Source organism: Anguilla anguilla, chromosome 17, assembly GCF_013347855.1.
Source record: "Anguilla anguilla isolate fAngAng1 chromosome 17, fAngAng1.pri, whole genome shotgun sequence".
NCBI lineage: Eukaryota > Metazoa > Chordata > Actinopteri > Anguilliformes > Anguillidae > Anguilla > Anguilla anguilla.
Genome location: NC_049217.1, coordinates 25,750,173 through 25,770,172, shown reverse-complemented (window position 1 = coordinate 25,770,172; position 20,000 = coordinate 25,750,173). Strand labels below are relative to the sequence as shown.

Here is a 20,000-nt window from a genome sequence, read left to right as displayed (position 1 = left end):
TCTCGGCATTGACCCCTCACTGTACAGGAGTCTTCCTGGGGGGCGACGCCCTCTTCTGAGGGGGCGGAGTTTGGGGCGGGGGTGGGATGGATGGCAGGGATAGGGATTTGGTTGAAGGGGGGGTTGTGGGTTGTGTGGGTGGGATATCGGGATATCTGGGAATGTGAGTTTTTTTTGGGTTGGGGGTGTTGGTTGGAGGGAGGGTGGGGCAGCCATGGTGGCAGGGGAAAATTCTCTTTTTCAATCCCTCTAGGGGGCGCTGAAGAGGACGTCATCCAGCCCGTCTGCATCAGCACTCTTATCCTCGTCTTTTCCTATCCTTCTCTTGTGCTGGTTCTCTCTGCTCTTCTCTTTCCTTCTCTCTCTCTCTTCCTCTCTTTCGTCCTCTCCCCTTCCTTCGATCTGTGCCACAGCTGCGCGTCAGGCTTTTGACCTTTCATTGAAGCTGACGTACACGCTGTCTGTGCACTACTGCTCCCATTCTGTCTGCTTCTCTTTCCATCTTTCTACTTCTCCCTCTTGTTCTGCTGTCATTCTCTCACTCTGTCTCTCTCTCACTCTGTCTCTGTCTTTCTGTCTCTCTCTCTTTCTCTCTGTTTTTTTTTTTGTTTTTTTGCAGGTTGTGAGAAGAGCATGCTCTCTTTCCACGCGAGATCAACAAGATAAAATGCTATCTACGCCGAGTTCGTGAATTTCTCGATCCCTAATTGGCTAGTTGATAGCCCCTCCTCCCACAGATCCATTCCCCTCCCCCTCCCCTTTTTTTTTTTTTGGTGGCCATCGAGCTCAACGCTCTGTCTGTCTCAAGGATGGGATGCCATTCAGGCCAACTGCGAGTCCAGGATGCTGCCCCCTACTGGTGGTAATTAGTTCAGCACAGGGCTGCTGAATTTATCCTATATATTAAGCAGGGAAACTCCCCTGTCTAATTCTCTTCTCCATTCAACTCCAGAGACTCCAGGGAGCAGAGTCTCTCACTCGCTCTCCCTCCCGTGCTCTCCCTCCCTCCCTCCCTCCCTCCCTCCTTTTCTTTCTCCCTCTCGCTCCCCCCCCCCCCTTCTTATCTTTCTTTAGTGTCTCAGTCTAGCACTATTCCACAATATTTGCTGTAATCAGCTGTTAATTTGTCAGGTGTGTGTGGAGGGAGTGGAATATGCGTGCTTTGCGTGCGTGTGTGTGTGGGGGGGGGGGTGTTAGCGGGGGGGGGGGTTGGAAGTACATACTTCAGTTTGTATGTGCGGGTGAGGAGAATGTGTGAATGTGTGTGTGTGTGTGTGTATGGGGGGGGTGATGTGAATGTGTGAATATGTGAGCGCATATGTGCTGGTGATGTGAACGTGCGTGCGTGTGTCTAAGGGGGTGGGGGGGTATCCTGGTGAGTCAGATTATTCACGTCATTTCAGGAAGTGATGCTACGTGTTGGCCTTCGAGAGAGAAACAGAACGCAGAAGAATGCATCAGCCTGACTCACTGTGTACCTGTCTACCTGTCTCTCTCTCTCCCTCTTTCTCTTTCTCATTTTCTCTCTCTCTTTGCCACATGCAATTTTTTATTTTTTATTTTTTGAAGCCACAAACTTCGAGAGACAAAGATATAAATAGCTGCAGTAGCTGCAGAGATGGGAGGTTCTTCCTCCCTGTTGTCTGAAACGGCACTTGGTACAGTATATGATGTGGGGTGTAGCGCCCAATTCTCTGGGGGGAGGGGGGTGGGGTGGGATGGGGGGCGGGGGAGAAACCAGTCCAAAACAACAGAAGTCTTAGCGAGTTACCCCACTCCTATGTTTATTCCCATCTGCCATATCCCACCCCCTCCCCCCCCCCCCCCCCAGAATCTCAGTTTAGTCAGAGGATGGGATTATTAGAAATGAGAATCAATTATGAGCGTCTGATGAAGACCTCGTCCCAACACTGGGCGGGCCGCGAGGGGCGGACCGCAGGAGACGGTCCCACCGCCACGTTTAATTAATCACACGAGCTTGGGCGGGGCGGCGAGGGGGGCCGCGTGCAGTCTGCGAATCTGCAGAGATTTTCTCTGATTAATTAAGAGGCCTGTTTTGTCCTCCCGTTTCTCGACTTCTCCTACAAGCGGAGAGTCGCGCAGAAAAACAAAAAAAACGGTCGCCTTGACCGTGAGCGTAAACGGGTGACACCTCCTTCCTGTTTGTGTGTTCTGTGCGTTCGTCTGTTTCAGCGTCCCGATAGATAGTGGGGTGGGGGGTGGGGGGTGGGGGAACCTCCTCCTCAGAATGGCCCCAAAAAGTGGTGGACTTGTGCTTTTAGTGACACGAAAGTGTGACACAGTGACCCTGTTGTCAGTAGTCATTGTTAAACTCGACGGTTCACCTGACCACAGCTGTTGGGGTAACTAGGTAGCAACTGCACTTTTATTTTACTGTAGAAACGAGCCTGACGTGTGTTCATTGTACTGGTAGTGTGGCTTTTTGACTGATGTATAAAATGCATTTTGTTGGCACAATGTGGTCATTTTCGTGTTGCTTTTTGTTGGATTGTCTTATTGTTGAAAACAGTGAATGTGAAGGCCCTGGTGCACTTATGTCATTGAGCCTATCATAAAATAAAGTTTTGCCGTGTATTTACTATTTACAACGTTGCCCCTTTAATTAGTGCATTATCTATATTTTCCTCACGCAAAAAAATGAGATGCCGTCTTGAAACAAAAAATATTTTGTTAATGTCAAATTTATTCAATGTTTTTCTAATGAATTATTTTCACTCTTTCTCTACCTCTTTCTTTCTCTCTCTCCCTCTCTCCCCCCTCTCGCTCTCTCTCTCTCTCTCTCTCTCTGTCTGCCTCTTGATTTTACCCCCGTGTGAAATTGCTCTTGTGTTTAAATGGATGCCGTGTAATGACTGACAAAACTGAGGGAATCCACGTTCACAATAAGGTTCTATGAGCGGGAGGGAGGGAGGGAGAGAGAGAGAGAGAGAGAGAGAGAGAGAGAGAGCGAGCCTGTCTGAGCACTCCCACCCTCGAGATTCTGAGAGACTGAATGAAGAGAAATGACTTATCGGCAGTGACCTTAGCTGTACCTGAACGCGGGCCTCTTCGTTAGCCTGGCTAATTAGGGAGACTGTGATGGATTGAACTCTGCCGCCTCTGAGCCGAAGAGGACTGGGGGGGGGGGGGGAGGGGGGGGGAGTTTGGGGGAGCGGGGGCTTTGGGGGGGGGTGGAGGGTTCTTGTGAGGATCATGCGGGTGGGGGAGGGAGGGGGAGGGGCATGTAAATCTGTGAATGAGTCAAACGTGGAAGTAGGACGGATCCGCCTTTCAACAGAGGAACTAACCCTCCACTTTCTACCTCTCTCTCTCAGGACAAGACAAGACCACGAGAGGTACCCAGGCAGCAACCAGCCTTTCACTAACAGACTCAACTGCTTCTTTCTTTCTTTCTCTCTCTCTTTCTCTCTCCTTTCTCCACCTCTAGTATTCGCCCTCCTATATCACTGAATCTCTCCCCTCCTTTCATCAGTCTGTCTTTCTCCATTTCTCTTTCTCTTTGTCCTGTTATCGGACCCTTTCATCTCTCCCTCCCCTCTTTCCATTCTGAACCCCTTCCTTCCTTCCCACTCCATCTCCCCTCTCCATCTTTCTCTCTTTGTCCCTTCCTCCCTTCCTCTCTGTCTGCAGGTAGAGCAGGTGTTCTCTTGGAGTGGATATTTGCGAGACATGAGACAGCGCAGAGACATTCTACCGCTAAGTCTTTTTTTTTTACCCAATGGCGGAACCCATGCATTTTGGTGAGGGTTTCCTGGGGGTCACATCACTTTGTCGCGCTGTGGCTTTTTCCGCGGTCTGCTTGCCAAAGCCGCGCTTGAAGTGTCTTCCTCCGGCTCGTGCCCGTGCGAGCTCGGCCGGTCGGCCGTGGTGTGAAAAGAAGCGGCTGGAATCCCCGCGTGCTTCGGAGGAGAGAGCGCGCTCCTGCTCGCCATCCTGTGTTGGCCGTAGAGACTGCAGCATGAGCAGATGACTGGCCGTTTTGGGGAGAAAGGGGGGGGGGGGTATTTGAATAAAAACCAGGTGATGTCCAGATCATAAAACTGTGCATTCAAAAAAAAAAAGATCTGTTCTCTAAGTGTAGGTCTGCCAGCGTACACGGATGCCCAGGAGATAGAATGTACCCGTTACATTTCCACAGAGTGCGTGATTGGTCATTGTTGTCTCCCAGTGCGCAGGATTGGTCAGTGTTGTCTCCCTGTTTTAATTCCCAGAATCCCTCGGCCAGAGCAGCGCGTACTTTTCAGAAAGCGTCTCACACTTTACCGAGTCCTGTAGTGCACAGGTTTGTCCCACAGGGGGAGGGGACACGTGGCTGTCTGTCACACAGCGCATGTCGCGCGTCTCTTCAGGAAGTCCCCCCTGTCGTCCGTCTGGAGTTTGTCGATAAAGAGACCTGGCGGCTCGAGAGCGAGTCCGCGCTCGCGCTTCCTCTGTCGGAGCCCGGCGAGGTTAAATTAGGAACGGAGCCTGTGTGATGTTTTTGGGGGGGGAGAACAAACTGCCTCGGACTCGCCGCGTGGCCCATCGCGGATGCGCAAGCGGAGGCGATCCGTTTCTGCGTTCCGAACCGAAACGCTTGCTGCGGCGCTCCTTTCCGAACCGGCGCAGCCACTTGAAGCTAGTTACGACCAGTCGACGCGCGATGAAACGTTCCGAGTCGTTTTGTTTGTTTCGCTTTTTAACTTATAAAATAGTAATTACGAGCAAAATAAAATAATACAAACAATACTGAGGACACGTTGCAAGTCCCATTCTACTTGTTCTTTACCAAAGATGATCTGGCCTCAAGCGTAACGTAACGCAAAGCATTCTGGTATTACTCAAACGGGGCATTCTCAATAAAATAAACAATATTACACTTATGCAAAAAAACATGTCTGTAACAAAATAGTAACGTGAATAATTACTATGTTACAATAACACAATTATTAAAGTTGTTGTTTTTTTTTTAGGTTAAGTCTCTTACAGTACTTTTTAAATGACCGTTTTTCTGAAACCCAGTCTGTTCCTGTGTCTGAAATTTGGCAAAATCACTAGCGACGGCTGCCCCACACTGTGACGTTTCCCGTTGCCTGGTAAAGGCTCAGTCCAGTAGTTGTATTGCAAAGATATGGCTAATTATGACTGGCTAAAGAGACTGCGTCCAGGATACGCACCTCACGTAGAATCCCCCATTTCACCCCTACTTTACCCAGAATTCTGCCATTTGCCCTAATTCGTCCCAGATGCTGTACACTGAACACATTTTTGCAGGAAGGCACCCAAGGCACACGCACTAAACACACAAACTCTGCCCTAACGTACTCTGCCCTAACACAGAGGTATAAGCATGCTACACACAGGAGCAAGGTCGCACGAGTGTGGTAGGAGTAGCTGCGTTGTACTGAAGTAAACATTTTACCCAACGTCACCAGTGAAACACTTCTCTTCACCTCTCATCTTTGTCCCCCTCCTCCCCTTTCTCTTCCTCTTGTCTTTCTCTATCTCTCTCTCACTCTTTCTCTCTCTGTCTCTTTCTTCTTTTTCAGCTCAGGGAGAATCTAACCAAACCTTTTTCTCCCTTTCCACCAGGGGCTGACAGAGGTGGTTGGGGGGGGGGGGGGGGGGGGGGGTGGGGGGTTGGGGGGGGAGTGTGAAGGAGGGGTATAAAGGGGTATAAGATGGAGGTGTGGGGGCAGAAAGCAGGCAGAATGGTGGCGGGGGGCGGGGGGTGGGGGTGGGGGTGTTGTTATGAAGATGAGTTCATACCCCTGCCCATTTTCATTGAGTCATCCTTTCTTTAAAGATTGTGCTCCTCAGCAAACCATAACACAGACAAATAACATGATTAAGTATGGAGAAAGGAGAGCCTTTTATTTAATCGCAATTTTCTCTTTTTCCTGCACCTGTTTTTTCTTTCACTTTCTTTTTTCTCTCTCTCTCTCTCTTTCTCTCCTTCTCCCTCTCTCTCTCTCTCTCTCTCTCTGTCTTTCTCTCTCCCTCTCTTTTTCCGATGCTTGAATAGAAGTGGATCAAAAAGGTAATGACCACAATGAACATAACACCACAGCCTGCCCTCCCTCCTCCTCCTCCTCCCTCGTTTTCCTCTCCTCCCCTCATCCCTCTCTTCCTCTTGCCGAACCCAGCACCTTGTGTAGTGGTCATGTGTGATGTTGATATCCCTCCTCTCTCTCTCTCTCTCTGTCTCTCTTCTTTCTTTCTCTTTCTCTCTTTTTCTCTCTCTCTCTCTCTGTCAAATGCAAACCACATAGTTACGAACACTGGTTCATTTTCTCTGTCTTATAACCCGTACTGCAGAAGCCTCGCAGGTTTATCCCTGTTAACCTGTCTCTGTACGCACTCTGACCTACACAGCCTCACACACACTCACTCGCACTCTCACACTCTCACTCTCTCTCTGACACACTACCATGCCCACGCCCACACCCACACACACACACACACACAGTGCACCATGAAGTTGATGCATTCTTTCTCTAACCCACCACTGTACAGTGTGTGCTTTCCTGCTGATTAGGCAATGTTCAGATCTGCTCATGTCCTTTAACAACACATTTTATTTTCACTTTATATCATCAGCTCTTTCTCTGTATTTTATCTTTTTGTTGTACAATTCATTTGTCCTTATCTTCAATTGGTCCTTCCAGATCAGAGTGACTTCCCTCTCTCCTCTCTTCTCCTCTCCACACCTCTCCACAACTCTCCACATTGTTTTAGATCTCTCCTACTTTCTCTCTTCCTCTTCCCCTTGTTTTTCTTTTCCTTCCTTCAGGATGAATCCCTCGCTTTGGTTGTTTTTTGTTTTTGTTTTTTTTTTTTTGTTGTTTTTTTGTTTTTTAAAAGTAAAAATGAGGCATCTTTTTTTGAAACGGTAACTGTCAGAAGTTGTTCCGGATCATGTGACCTAGCGTGTCCAGTCTGTCCCTTGTCATGTGACCTAGCGTCAGTGGTTTCTCCATTTCCAGGTGCTTCAGTGTCCACACTCATTCGGCCAGATCCTCCTCTTTTTCTTTGGATATATATTTCTCTATTCCTCTAATCCCCCATGGCCCTGCTGCAGGTTCTCTGAGCCTACCTCCTCCCCCTCTCTTTCTTTCTTTCTCTCTTTCTCTTTCTGTCACCTCCATTTCTCTCCCTCTTTTGTTGCATTCCCCCTCTCTGTGCATACCCCCCTCCCTGCCCCTGCCTGGCAGGTGTTTGTGTCTGTCTGTCTGTCCTTCCTGCTCTCCCTCCATATGGGCTGGCCCAGGCTCGAGGACGGGGGAGGTTGCGGTTCGCGTCCCAATGACCATTCCCCTTTCAATCCTGTTAGAACTCTTCCCCTTTACTGTTTCTCTCTCTCTCTCTCTCTCTATCTCTTGCTCCCCCTTACTGGCTCTTCCCATCTTCCACCACTCCATATCTTCCCCACTCTCACTTCCCTTCTACCATTCTCTCTGTCCTTCTTTCTCTCCTCTCCGTCTCTCACTCTCTCTGTGTGTTCACTGCCATTTAGTTTTCAAGGATCAGGAGCACCTCCACTTTAGATCCCCCCCAGCTGTGTGTCTCCTCCCCCCCAGAAACCTGGCCCCTCCCCCTTAGAGCCGCAGCTGTGAGTCTCCTCCCCCTTTAAACCTGGCTCCTCCCTCTTAGACCTGCAGCTGTGAGTCTCCTCCCCCTCTTTAACCTGGCTTCTCCCCCTTAGACGCACAGCTATGAGTGTCCTCCCCTCTTAAACCTGGCTCCTCCCCCTTACACCCACTGATGTGAGTCTCCTCCCCCTCTTAAACCTGGCTCCTCCCCCTTACACCCACTGATGTGAGTCTCCTCCCCCTCTTAAACCTGGCTCTTCCCGCTTAGACCTGCTGCTGTGAGTCTGCTCCCCCTATTTAACCTGGCTTCTCCCCCTTAGACCCACAGCTATGAATGTCCTCCCCCCTTAAACCTGGCTCCTCCCCCTCAGATCTGCTGTTGTGAATCTCCTCCCCCTCTTAAACCTGGCTCCTCCCCCTCAGATCCGCAGCTGTGAGACTCCTCCCCCCTTAAAACTGGCTCCTGGCCCTTAGCTGGTGTTTCCCCCTCCCCCCTTCGATCTGGCTCTCCTCCCCCTTAGCCCCTGCTTTGCATGGGTGGAGCGGTCTTCTTCATGTGGTCATGTTTTCTATTTCTTATTGGTCATTGCAGGAAACCGCAACCCCCTCCCCCCTCCCCCCTCCCAAACCTCCTCCCCCTCCCCCCCAAAGCCTTCCAACTCCACAAACATACACACACTCACAAAAAAAAAAAAACACACACACACACACACTCTCTCCCAGTCCTGCTATCTGTGTGTCTTCACCAAATACCCCTGGTCTATATGACTGCAATCATATGAGACTGCTCCCCACAGCTTTCAGCCCTGTTTTCACACATTTTATTCCTTTAATTTTCATGCAACTCTTCCTCCTTTTCCTCCTCTTCCTCCCTCCTCTCCCACCGTTTTCACTGGGTGATGAATACTTCCCTCTGTCCAGCCTTGTATTAATGATAAAGACTTTTATGTTGCCCTTGTCTATGTAAATTGATTGATTGACTGATCGAGTGTATGACTGAGTGGCCCACGTGCGCAGTAGCATTTATTCGTTTTTATACTAATCTATTGGCTGAATGATTAGTGGGTTGGTTTGGCTGGTGTTGATTTTCTGGTTGACTGAATGAATCAAGAGCTGGTCAATTCACGTTATTAACTGATTGACTGAAAGGCCTGCCTGATAAAACTGTCAGTTGATTGATTGAATGTTTGGCTGATTTGATTGATTGATTGACTGATTGCTTGACTGATCGATTGACTGACTGACTGACTGACTGACTGACTTGGCTATCTGCTGACTGTTTGCCTCAGCGGTGAGTCTCGGGATGAAGGACAGGTGATCTCCGGTTAGTGTTCAGTAAGCGAGCACAGGTGTGGCAGGCACCGATTAGAGATGAGCTCTTCCGCACATTGGAGACCAGGCTAGCGACTGTCGTCAGGACCCACAATCCTCTGCACCGGAGATGTCAGCTGTACCTCCTGGAGGACGTGCTTTGTGTGTTAAGCTGCGATCCAAATGACTACCTTAGCTTAACAGCTCCAATTAGTTAATTAGCAAGGCATGATCACTCCCACACTGCTACTGAAATAGGCTGTAGAATATCTCTTCACTGGAGCGCTCACACATAGTCTTCAGTGTTGTCATGAGGGGTCTATTCTTTATTTTTATTTTTTTTAGTAAGTGCAACTTGGAACAAGTAATGACTCGACACATACACACAAAAGTGCACGCTCTCACCCATGCACACACACTCGCACATTCTCTTACACACATAAAGACAGTAAAACAAAGACACATATGCACTTTTGCACTCTCACACTTCATGCGCACATGCACACTCGCACTCTCCCACACCTTAAACCTAGAATCTGGAAGGATACAGTCACACACAGGAGTTTAAAGTGGTCCCAGCTGACTGAGACTCCTGGCATCTTTTGACATTATCAGAGTGTGTGTGTGTGTCTGTGAGAGAGAGAGAAAGAGAAAGTGTATGTGCCTTTGTGTGTACTGTGTGTGTGTGTGTGTATGTGTACATGTGTGTGTACGCGCATGTGTATGTGTGTATGGGTCTGTGTACGTGCGTGCGTATGTATGTGTGTGTGTGTACGTGCGTGCGTGCGTGTGTGCGCGTGCGTGCGTGTGTGTGTGCGTGCGTGCGCATGTGTGTGTGTACGTGCGTGCGTATGTGTGTGCGTGTGTGCGCGCGTGTGTGTGTACGTGCGTGCGTATGTGTGTGCGTGTGTGCGTGTGTGTGTGCGCACATGCACGCGTGTGCCTGTGTGCAGATTCTGACTGCTGCTTCTTGAACCCTTTGTGTCTCTGAGCGACAGGACCCCCTCGTCCTTTCTGGAATTAACCCGCCCCTCAATTCTCATTTCACAGGAAGTAACCTTATTTGCCCTCTCCCTCTCCTTCTCTCTAGCTCGCATCCACTCTGACCCATACACTCTGCAACAGCACCGGCACAGTCCTGTCTTACCGGCTCCTCTCTCTCGCTTTGTCTCTCTCTCTCTCTCTCTCTCTCTGTCTCTCTCTCTCTCTCTCTCTCACACACACACACACACGTTGTTTCTCTCTTTCTCACAAACTCTCTCACTCTCACAGACACACTCTTATTCTCGCTCTCTCTCTGACACACAGACATTCCTGCTCTCTTTCTCTTTCTCTCTCTCTCTCACTCACTATGTCTTTCTCTCTCTCTCACACACACACACACACACATACACACAGACTGTCGTTCTCTCTCACTCTCTTTCACACACACACAGCCACTCTCTCTTACACGCATCCTGAAACGGTTGCTGGTCACTGGGATTTGATGCTATGCTACGTTGCGCCCCCTACTGGTTAGGTTGTGCATGTGCTAGTAGGAGGTGCTGAGGCTCAGAGGAGATGTGTGTGAACTTGTTCATTCGCAATGAGCTCACAGGTAATAGATTATCTGGAAAAAGGAACAGAGTGCAACTCCTTGTGGATTTGAGTCATATTCACGGTACTCTGAAAGCGCTCCACTAGAACACGACATCACTTATCACTTCACACTCTAGCCCAACACAGTCGAATGTGGCCCAGGCAAACCTAGTTCCACCCAGTCTTGCCCAGGCCAGCCCTGCTTAGTTTAGCCCAGTCTAACCAAGTTCTGAAAATCTCAGTTCAGACCTGTATAGCTCAGAAAATTTATCCACAGTCTAGCTTGGTTTTTTTTACAATGAATTCCAACCAGTTTTACTCTGCTCAGCCTAGCCCCTCTGTATCTTAACCAGCCTAAATGATCCTATCCCTGCTCTACCTAACCCAGTCTAACTCAGCCTAGCCCCGCTCTACCTAACCCAGTCTAACTCAAGCCAGCCTGGCTCTACCTAAACCAGTCTAAATTAGCGTATCTCTGCTCTACCTAACCCAGTCTAACTCAGCCTAGCCCAGCTCTACCTAACCCAGTCTAACTCAGCCAAGCCTACCTCTACCTAAACCAGTCTAAATGATCCTATCCCTGCTCTACCTAACCCAGTCTAACTCAGCCTAGCCCCGCTCTACCTAACCCAGTCTAACTCAAGCCAGCCTGGCTCTACCTAAACCAGTCTAAATTAGCGTATCTCTGCTCTACCTAACCCAGTCTAACTCAGCCTAGCCCAGCTCTACCTAACCTAGTCTAACTCAAACAAGCCTAGCTCTACGTAAACCAGTCTAAATGATCCTAATCCCTGCTCTACCTAACCCAGTCTAACTCAGCCTAGCCCAGCTCTACCTAACCTAGTCTAACTCAAACAAGCCTAGCTCTACCTAAACCAGTCTAAATGATCCTATCCCTGCTCTACCTAACCCAGTCTAACTCAAACAAGCCTAGCTCTACGTAAACCAGTCTAAATTAGCCTATCTCTGCTCTACCTAACCCAGTCTAACTCAAGCCAGCCTGGCTCTACCTAAACCAGTCTAAATGATCCTATCCCTGCTCTACCTAACCCAGTCTAACTCAAGCCTAGCTGTGCTCTACCTAACCCAGTCTGACTCTGCCAAGCCTAGCTCTACCTAAACCAGTCTAAATGATCCTATCCCTGCTCTACCTGACCCAGTCTAACTCAGCCTAGCTCTGCTCTACCTGTGCCAGCCTAAATCAGCCTAGCTCCGCTCTACCTGCACCAGCCTAACTCTGTCTAGACCAGCTCTACCTGCACCAGCCTAAAACCAGCCTAAATCAGCCTAGCTCCGCTCTACCTGCACCAATCTATCCCAGCTTAGCCGAGCTCTACCTGCACCAATCTATCCCAGCCTTGCCACACTCTACCTAAAACCAGCCTAAATCAGCCTTGCCCAGTTCTATGTAATCCAGTCTAACTCATCCCTGCAGGGCTGTACCTACACCAGTCTAACCCAGCCTTGCCCAGGTCTACCTAAATCAGGTTAACTCAGCCCAGACCATGAAAAGGAATGTATATGAAGCTCCTCCCACCCCCGCCAACACGCATCACTCATCACTCCCCCCCTCCACACACTCCTGCCGTCCCCCCTACACACATACCTGCTTCCCCCACACATACACACCTGCGCCCCTCCATCACAGACACACCTCACACACCTGCCATCCTGCCCGCACACCCCCGCTCACACACCTGCTTCCCCACCACAGACAGCTGCGCCTCCACCCCACCACCCCCCCCCGCATTCCCGCAGCAGCCTCCCTCATTGTTTTTCCTGCCCCCACACGGACGCACACGCACACCTGTGTCCCACCGCTCCTGCCTACACACACTTTAGAGGTTCCCTGTTATGTCACTGTGATGATGATGTCACCGATTTCCATAGCAACCAGATTTCCACCTCCCCACCCCACCTCCCCTGCTAGCCGTCTGCCACAACATTCCCTGAGGGAATATGGACTCATCACAGACCCTCTGTACTGTACTCCTGCCTGTGTGTGTGTGTGTGTGTGTGTGTGTGTGTGTGTGAGAGAGAGAGAGAGAGAGAGAGAGAGTGCGAAAGACTGCTTGTGAGTGCTTGTGTGTTTCTTATGTGTATTGGCATGCTTGTGTGTGCATGTTGTCAGCCAGTATGTGCGTTTGTGAGTACAGTATTTTTGTGTGTGTGTGTGTTTGTATGTCTGCATATTTATGTGTGCATGCATATGTGTGTTCGTGCATGTATGCAAGTGTGTGTATATGTGTGTGTGTGTGTGTATGAGTGCGTGTTTGTGTGTGCATGTTTGTGTGTGTTCACGCATGCGTGTGTATGTGTGTGTTTGTTTGTATGTGTTTATGAGTGTGTGTTTGTGTATGCATGTGGGTGTGTATATTTACGAGTGTGTATTTGTGTATGCATGTGTGTTTGTGTGTGTCCGCATGCACGTGTGTGTGTGTACATGCGTGTGTGTGCGTGTGTGCGTGTGTGTGCGTGCGTGCGTGCGTGCGTGCGTGTGTGCAGGTGTGCGTGTGTGTGTGTGTCTGTGTGTGTGTGTGTGCGTGTGTGCACACTTGTTTGTATGTTTATAAACCAAACCCCAAAGCATATGTAATGCATGAACAGAGAAAGGCTTAAATATCGATTAGACAAACAAAGTCAAGCCAATTTTGAGCATGATGCTTAGAGACAGTTTGGGCAACAGCAGCTCTATCGCACCTAAACAGCTACTAAACCAAATTATGAGTGTGTGAATCATTTCAACTATCAATGTAATGATTCATCTCATACCAGTTTCTCTCTCTCCTTCCCTCTCTATCTCTTTTTTCTTTTGATCTCCACCCCTTCCCCATCCCCCTGCATCCCATCCTTATCATCCTACTGCCACCCTCTTCTCATTTTCTTGGCTCCCCCCATCTCTCACTCCTTTTCACTGCCTCATTTCCTCTGTTCCTTTCTCTGCCCCCCCCCATTTCTCCACCCACCATTCTCTCCCACTCTTCCCCCTCCTCCCCTCTCTTTCACTCCTCCGTTCTCCCCTCCCACTTCCCATCCCATCCCATCTCTCCTCCTCCTCCTCCTCCTCCTTCTCTCTTTTGCCCCCTCTCTCCATCTTGTCCCCACCTCTCCCTCCTCTCTCTCTCTCTCCTCCACTCCCTCCCTCCCTCTCTCTCTCTCTCTCTCCTCCACTCCCTCTCCCTCTCTCTCTCTCTCTCTCAGTCTTTGTTTGTCCTGGGACTCTCCTGCGGGTCCAGGCCGCCAGCTCTGTGCAGGAGGCGGAGCACCAGTCGGGGGCGTGGTGCAAGGACCCCCTGCAGTCGGGGGACCGGCTGTACGTCATGCCCTGGACCCCCTACCGCACGGACATGCTGTACGAGTACGCCTCCTGGGAGGAGTTCCGCCAGAACCGCGCCACCACCACCTACAAGTGAGTGCGCCCCCTGCTGGCCGCGCGTCCACGGCGCGCTCACCTCCGCGCCGCTCTGCGTGTTTTGCTGTAATGTCTGCCCGTGTGTGTATGGGTGTGTAGCAGGTCGTGTTGCGTAGTAGGGTGTGTGTGGATGTCCGTGTGTGTATGGGTGTGTAGCAGGTCGTGTTGCGTAGTAGTGTGTGTGTGGATGTCCGTGTGTGTATGGGTGTGTAGCAGGTCGTGTTGTGTAGTAGTGTGTGTGTGGATGTCCGTGTGTGTATGGGTGTGTAGCAGGTCGTGTTGCGTAGTAGTGTGTGTGTGGATGTCCGTGTGTGTATGGGTGTGTAGCAGGTCGTGTTGCGTAGTAGTGTGTGTGTGGATGTCCGTGTGTGTATGGGTGTGTAGCAGGTCGTGTTGCGTAGTAGTGTGTGTGTGGATGTCCGTGTGTGTATGGGTGTGTAGCAGGTCGTGTTGCGTAGTAGTGTGTGTGTGGATGTCCGTGTGCTTCACGTGAGCTTTTGGGGTGTGAATGCTTAGTGCTGAGCTCTCGTAGATCATGGTCATCGGTATTTTGTGAGACTGTGTGCACACGTGATCACGCTGGGCTGCATTTCTGGGGTCATGTGATCACCCCTCCTCCTAACTCTCTCTCACACACACACACACACACACGCACGCACACACACACACGCACACACACACACACACACACACACACACACACACACGCACACACACACACACGCACGCACACACACACACACGCACACACACACACACACACACACACACACACGCACACACACACGCACACACACACACGCAGGCTGCCGAACCGGGTGGACGGCACGGGGTTCGTGGTCTACGATGGCGCCGTGTTCTACAACAAGGAGCGCACGCGCAACATCGTCAAGTACGACCTGCGCACGCGCATCAAGAGCGGCGAGGCCATCATCGCCAACGCCAACTACCACGACACCTCGCCCTACCGCTGGGGCGGCAAGTCCGACATCGACCTGGCGGTGGACGAGAACGGCCTGTGGGTCATCTACGCCACCGAGTCCAACAACGGCAGGCTCGTGGTCAGCCAGGTGAGGGGGCGGGGACGCGCGGAACTGGGGGCGGAGACCGGAGGGAAGGGAGGCCGGGGGGGGGGGGGGGGGGGGGGGGGGGGGGGGGGGCTCAGAGACCAGCAGATTGAGAGAGAGAGAGGGAAGGAGATACCAGCAGATTGAGAGAAAGGGGGGAAGGAGATACCAGCAGGTTGAGAGAGAGAGAGAGAGAGAGAGAGGGGGAAGGCCAGACCAGCAGATTGAGAAAGTTAGAGAAGGAAGGAGATACCAGCAGATTGAGAAAGTTAGAGAAGGAAGGAGATACCAGCAGATTGAGGGGGGGGGGCAGCAGATGGAGAGAGGGGGGAAGGAGAGGCCAGCAGATTGAGAGAAAGGGGCAATGAGAGACCAGCAGATTGAGAGGGGGGAGGAGAGACCAGCAGATTGAGAGGGGGGAGGAGAGACCAGCAGATTGAGAGGGGGGGGGGGAGACCAGCAGATTGAGAGAAAGGGGCAATGAGAGACCAGCAGATTGAGAGGGGGGAGGAGAGACCAGCAGATTGAGAGAAAGGGGCAATGAGAGACCAGCAGATTGAGAGGGGGGAGGAGATACCAGCATATGGAGAGACCGGTAGGCCATGGCAGAGGGGACTCTTGGCCTCGCAGTTCCAGTGTGCGCTGTGTCTGCTTTGTGCATGTGTGAGGTTAGCCTCGCCTTCGGCCCCCAGGTGAACCCCTACACCCTGCGCTTCGAGGGAACGTGGGAGACCGCCTTCGACAAGCGCCTGGCGTCCAACGCCTTCATGGCGTGCGGGGTGCTGTACGCGGTGCGCTCGGTGTACCAGGACGACGACAGTGAGGCCGGCGGGGACCTGGTGCTGTACGCCTACAACACCAACCGCAACCGCGAAGAACCCGTGCACATCGCCTTCCCCAACCCCTACCAGTACGTCTCCTCCATCGACTACAACCCCCGGGACAACCAGCTCTACGTCTGGAACAACTACAACGTGCTGCGCTACCCACTGGAGTTCGGGCCCCCGGACCCGACGACAGGTGCGTGTATGCGCGTGTGTGTGTGTGTGTGTATGTGTGTGTGTGTTTGTGTGTGAGTGTGTGTATGTGTGTGTGTGTGTGTGCGTGTTTTTGTGTGTGAGTGTGTGTGGGTGTGTGAGTGTGTGCGTGCGCGCGTGTCTGTGTGTGTGTGTGCGTGTGTTTGTGTGTGAGTGTGTGTGGGTGTGTGAGTGTGTGTGTGCGCGCGTGTCTGTGTGTGTGTGTGCGTGTGTTTGTGTGTGAGTGTGTATGCACATTTGGATATGTGTGTATTTGTGTGATGAAAATGGGTGCTTGATTGTATGCATATTAGAGTGTATGAATCTGTGTTTATATTTATGATTATTTGTGTGTGAAAGAGAGAAAGAGACAGAGAGAAGACGATTGTATGAGCTGTGTTCACCCTCTCTCTCTCTCTCTCCCTCTCTCCTTCCTTCTTTCCCTCTCAGAGCCCCTCACTACGACGCAGGTGTCCAGCACCACGCCCGTCCGGATTTTCACCCCCACCGTTCCCCGGAGCTCCAGCCCCTCCACGCCCCGCCCGCTGCCCCCCACCTCTCACCCAATCGGGGCCATCAACAAGGGCCCGGACCTGCGTCCCATCACCGCCACCGTCCCCGTGACCCGACGCCCGCCCCGCCCCCCGCAGGGCCCGGAGCAGCACATGTGTGAGAGCAGGGTGGCTCGGGGGGTGCAGTGGCCCCCCACCCAGAGGGGCGAGACCGTGGACCGACCATGCCCCAAAGGGTCTCTGGGTAAGGACGTGTGCGCGTGTGTGTGTGTGTGTGTGTGAGTGACTGAGTGTGTGTGTGTGTGTGTGTGTTTGTCTGTGAGTGACTGAGTGTGTGTGTGTGTGTCTGTGAGTGACTGAGTGAGTGAGTGAGTGAGTGAGTGAGTGAGTGAGTGAGTGAGTGAGTGAGTGAGTGAGTGAGTGAGTGAGTGAGTGGGGGAGTGAGTGAGTGAGTGAGTGAGTGAGTGAGTGAGTGAGTGAGTGGGGGAGTGAGTGAGTGAGTGAGTGAGTGAGTGAGTCAGGGAGTCAGGGAGTCTAAGTGACAGAATGTGCGTATGTGCGTGTGTGTGTGTGTGTGTAAGTGACAGAATGTGCGTATGTGAGTGAACGACTGGCCCCTAAATGAAAGGATGATGCAGTCTGATTAAAAGAAACAGATGAAGTGCTTTAAGTGAAAACACCCTCCCAACCCACGCATGCACACCAGCGTGATTGCCATGCTTTCTCACCTCTCTTTCTCCTCCCCGAGGGACTCTCTTCCGTCCATCCTGTCGTCTGTTGGTGTGTTGTGCTTAGTTTCTCTCTCTCTCTCTCCCTCTCTCTCTCCCACCCTCCTCCTCCCTCCCTCCCTCCCTCAGTATCACCCTCTGTCTATTCATTTTCTTCTGTCAAGTGATTCTCTGAGACAAGGCCAGAGCTGTTTTAATTGGTGTCTCCTGGCAGAGTCTGCTTTCTCTTTATTTCTCCCTCTCTTTCTCTCTCTCTCATTGGCAGGAGCTAAAGTAGGGTTAGCCAGGCAGTTCTAACCAGTATAAAATGTTTTCAGCGGACATTATTACAGTACAACTTAAAACATAATCACATTCATATATACATATATAATTTAGAAATATATGTCAACAGAAAATTACCAAATGTACTTAAGAGAAAGGAAATTGGGGGTGGGGGGAGGGGGATTATATTAAAAAAGAGCCACTTATTATTTTAAAAGTTCCCAAGAGTACCCCTGGTATTTTAATTCTGCAGTTGAGAACTGCTTCGGTTCATGCGGTCGCGCATCAGTCTGATGGTGTGGCGGTGCGTTCCCCCCCGCTAACCTGATGCATTCTCTCACCGTTCGTCCCGCTGTCCTGGGAGGAAGGTCGTGCCTTTGGAGACTCTATCCTGAGCCCGGGAGCTTTCGCTACAGCGTATTAGAAAAACAGTCTCGCCATCTCTGCTTGCACAGTGGTCGCCGAGTCTGTCCCCCCCAGGCTGGCCGCACTTTTTTGTTTTGTTTTTTTCTAGCGCTTGTGCTTTGCGACCGCGAGGCTGCAGTCGCTGAGGCAGCGTCCCGTCCGGATCCGTCTCAGTTTTGCGTCTTTTGATTCCAGCGTTCTGCCTGGAGTGTCTTTTCTGCTTTTCCATTTTCCGTCGGCGTGTTTGCGATGGTATCTCAGCGGTCCGGATAAGATCAGCGTTTTTGAGGTTTCGCCTCGATTGGAGGCGCCGCGGCGGTGTCGCCCTCCAACTGACTGATGGCGGTGTTGCTGAGCTCCGTGATCCAAAGCCAGATTTTTAAGAGCGCCTTGTCCTTTGACATTACATTACAGGCATTTAGCAGACGCTCTTAACCAGAGCGACTCACACAACTTTTTACATAGCATTTACATTCATTCATACAGCTGGATGTATACTGAAGTAATGCAGGTTAAGTACCTTGCTCAAGGTTACAATGGCCGTGCCCTACCTGGGAATCGAACCTTAGTTCTGGAACATTCAGTTTTGGGTTAAACTTTGTTGATCGCTTTTGTTAAAAAGACTTAAGTGAACATAATTTACCTGAGCCCTGACTTTTCTCTACAATGTGAATATTCTGGCTTATTCACAGTTGCTGCCAGGGCCCAGGTCTGACAAAACTGCTCAAACAGTTCTGTTCAAGGCCCTGCAAGGCCAGGTCATCAGGAATTTGAATTCAGTACTGCCTCATTGAATTTAGTATGACTTCACTGACTTCCGAGTTCAGAATCTGCAGACTGTTCCAACATTTTGGCCAGTTCATTTATCCCTGTCTCACTTTGTGCCCTTGAGAGAAGAACTCAGTTCTTTTATTTCTAATTTTCACACCACATTTATTTTCTGAGTACATTGATTTTATAATGTCATATACTTTACCCCCTACGCTACTTTGAAGAAGTTTGAGAAATAGACCTTCATGCCAAATTGAATCAAAAGCTTTTTTAAATCTATAAAGTAAGTAAGTAATGTCCTTCTTTTAAGAGATTGGTCGGTATGTTTGTTTGTGATGGTGTGTAAGGAGTAATGGTCAGTTTAACTGTGGTTTGGGAGAAAGCCAGTTGTACAGGATTTTTAACTGTTACACATTGTTTCTCAGTGAGAAATTCCCTATGAATGTCTGTGTGAATACTGAGTATGACTGTCGTAGTTAACTGAAAATGCAGTTAACACACTGCATTTATCGAGAGCCACTTACACAACTGTTTTACATAACATGTCTTCTGCTTTATGTGTGCAATAGTAATTTAAAGGTGAAAATTCCCCTTGTAAAAATGCAGTTTTATTGATTATACCGAACAGCATTTAAATAGTTGTTAGTTGAAATATACTGAAATTAAAATAATTGAATCAATTTTGAAATATCTCCAAATGGGACTTAAAGGAAACATATTGAGGGAATTAGGGGAAATTTAATTAAGGGAATTGAAATGAAGATATTATTGTGGGGTATATATTGGATTGGTACTCTGTTCAGGTGAATTTACACGGAACTAGGATTGAGAAGAGTTGAATTGGCTTTAGAGAGCTGGTCTGAGGAGGGAATTGAATTTATGGAATTTGAAAGGGGAAGAGGGAACTGAATTTGAATTGAAATGGCGGAGCTGGTCACAATCCTGATTGTTAATAGTTGGGCTATATAAAATACCTGTATCTTAGGGCTGGACTGAGCAGTGTGAAGTTGTGCTTAATTACCACAGCACAGGCGCTGTCATGGTAACTGACTTTGCCTGATTCGTGCACGTTGGTTCTGCCTTGCGGCTCCTCAGGAGTAATGAGGAGATTGCTTGGGGCATTCTGGTTGTTCTTAACATAGGATCAAAAAAATGTGTGTTTCACAAATTTAATTTGAAATATCCTTTTTGAACATGATATGTTTTTTTTTTTTGTTTGTTTTTTTTTTTTTTGGTTTAATTTCATTTATCGCTGGTTTTGCATTGATTACTTTGGTTTATTGATTCTGTAATTTAGTTATGTGCCCTGTGCTGTTGTGTTCATCTTTTATTACCGATGTCTGT

The 20,000-nt window shown here is 49.9% G+C and overlaps 1 protein-coding gene across 1 annotated transcript in view; it reads left to right on the top strand.

Annotated features, from left to right (window-relative positions):
* The window catches only part of LOC118217157 (adhesion G protein-coupled receptor L1-like), a 32,695-nt gene that overhangs the window by 3,721 nt on the left and 8,974 nt on the right, over positions 1-20,000 (top strand). Inside the window, exons 3-8 of the mRNA XM_035398979.1 lie at positions 3,336-3,356; positions 6,026-6,040; positions 13,683-13,890; positions 14,699-14,963; positions 15,653-15,980; positions 16,427-16,732. Of these exons, the coding sequence (XP_035254870.1) occupies positions 3,336-3,356; positions 6,026-6,040; positions 13,683-13,890; positions 14,699-14,963; positions 15,653-15,980; positions 16,427-16,732 (1,143 nt within the window). The remainder of the gene's footprint in view (positions 1-3,335; positions 3,357-6,025; positions 6,041-13,682; positions 13,891-14,698; positions 14,964-15,652; positions 15,981-16,426; positions 16,733-20,000) is intronic.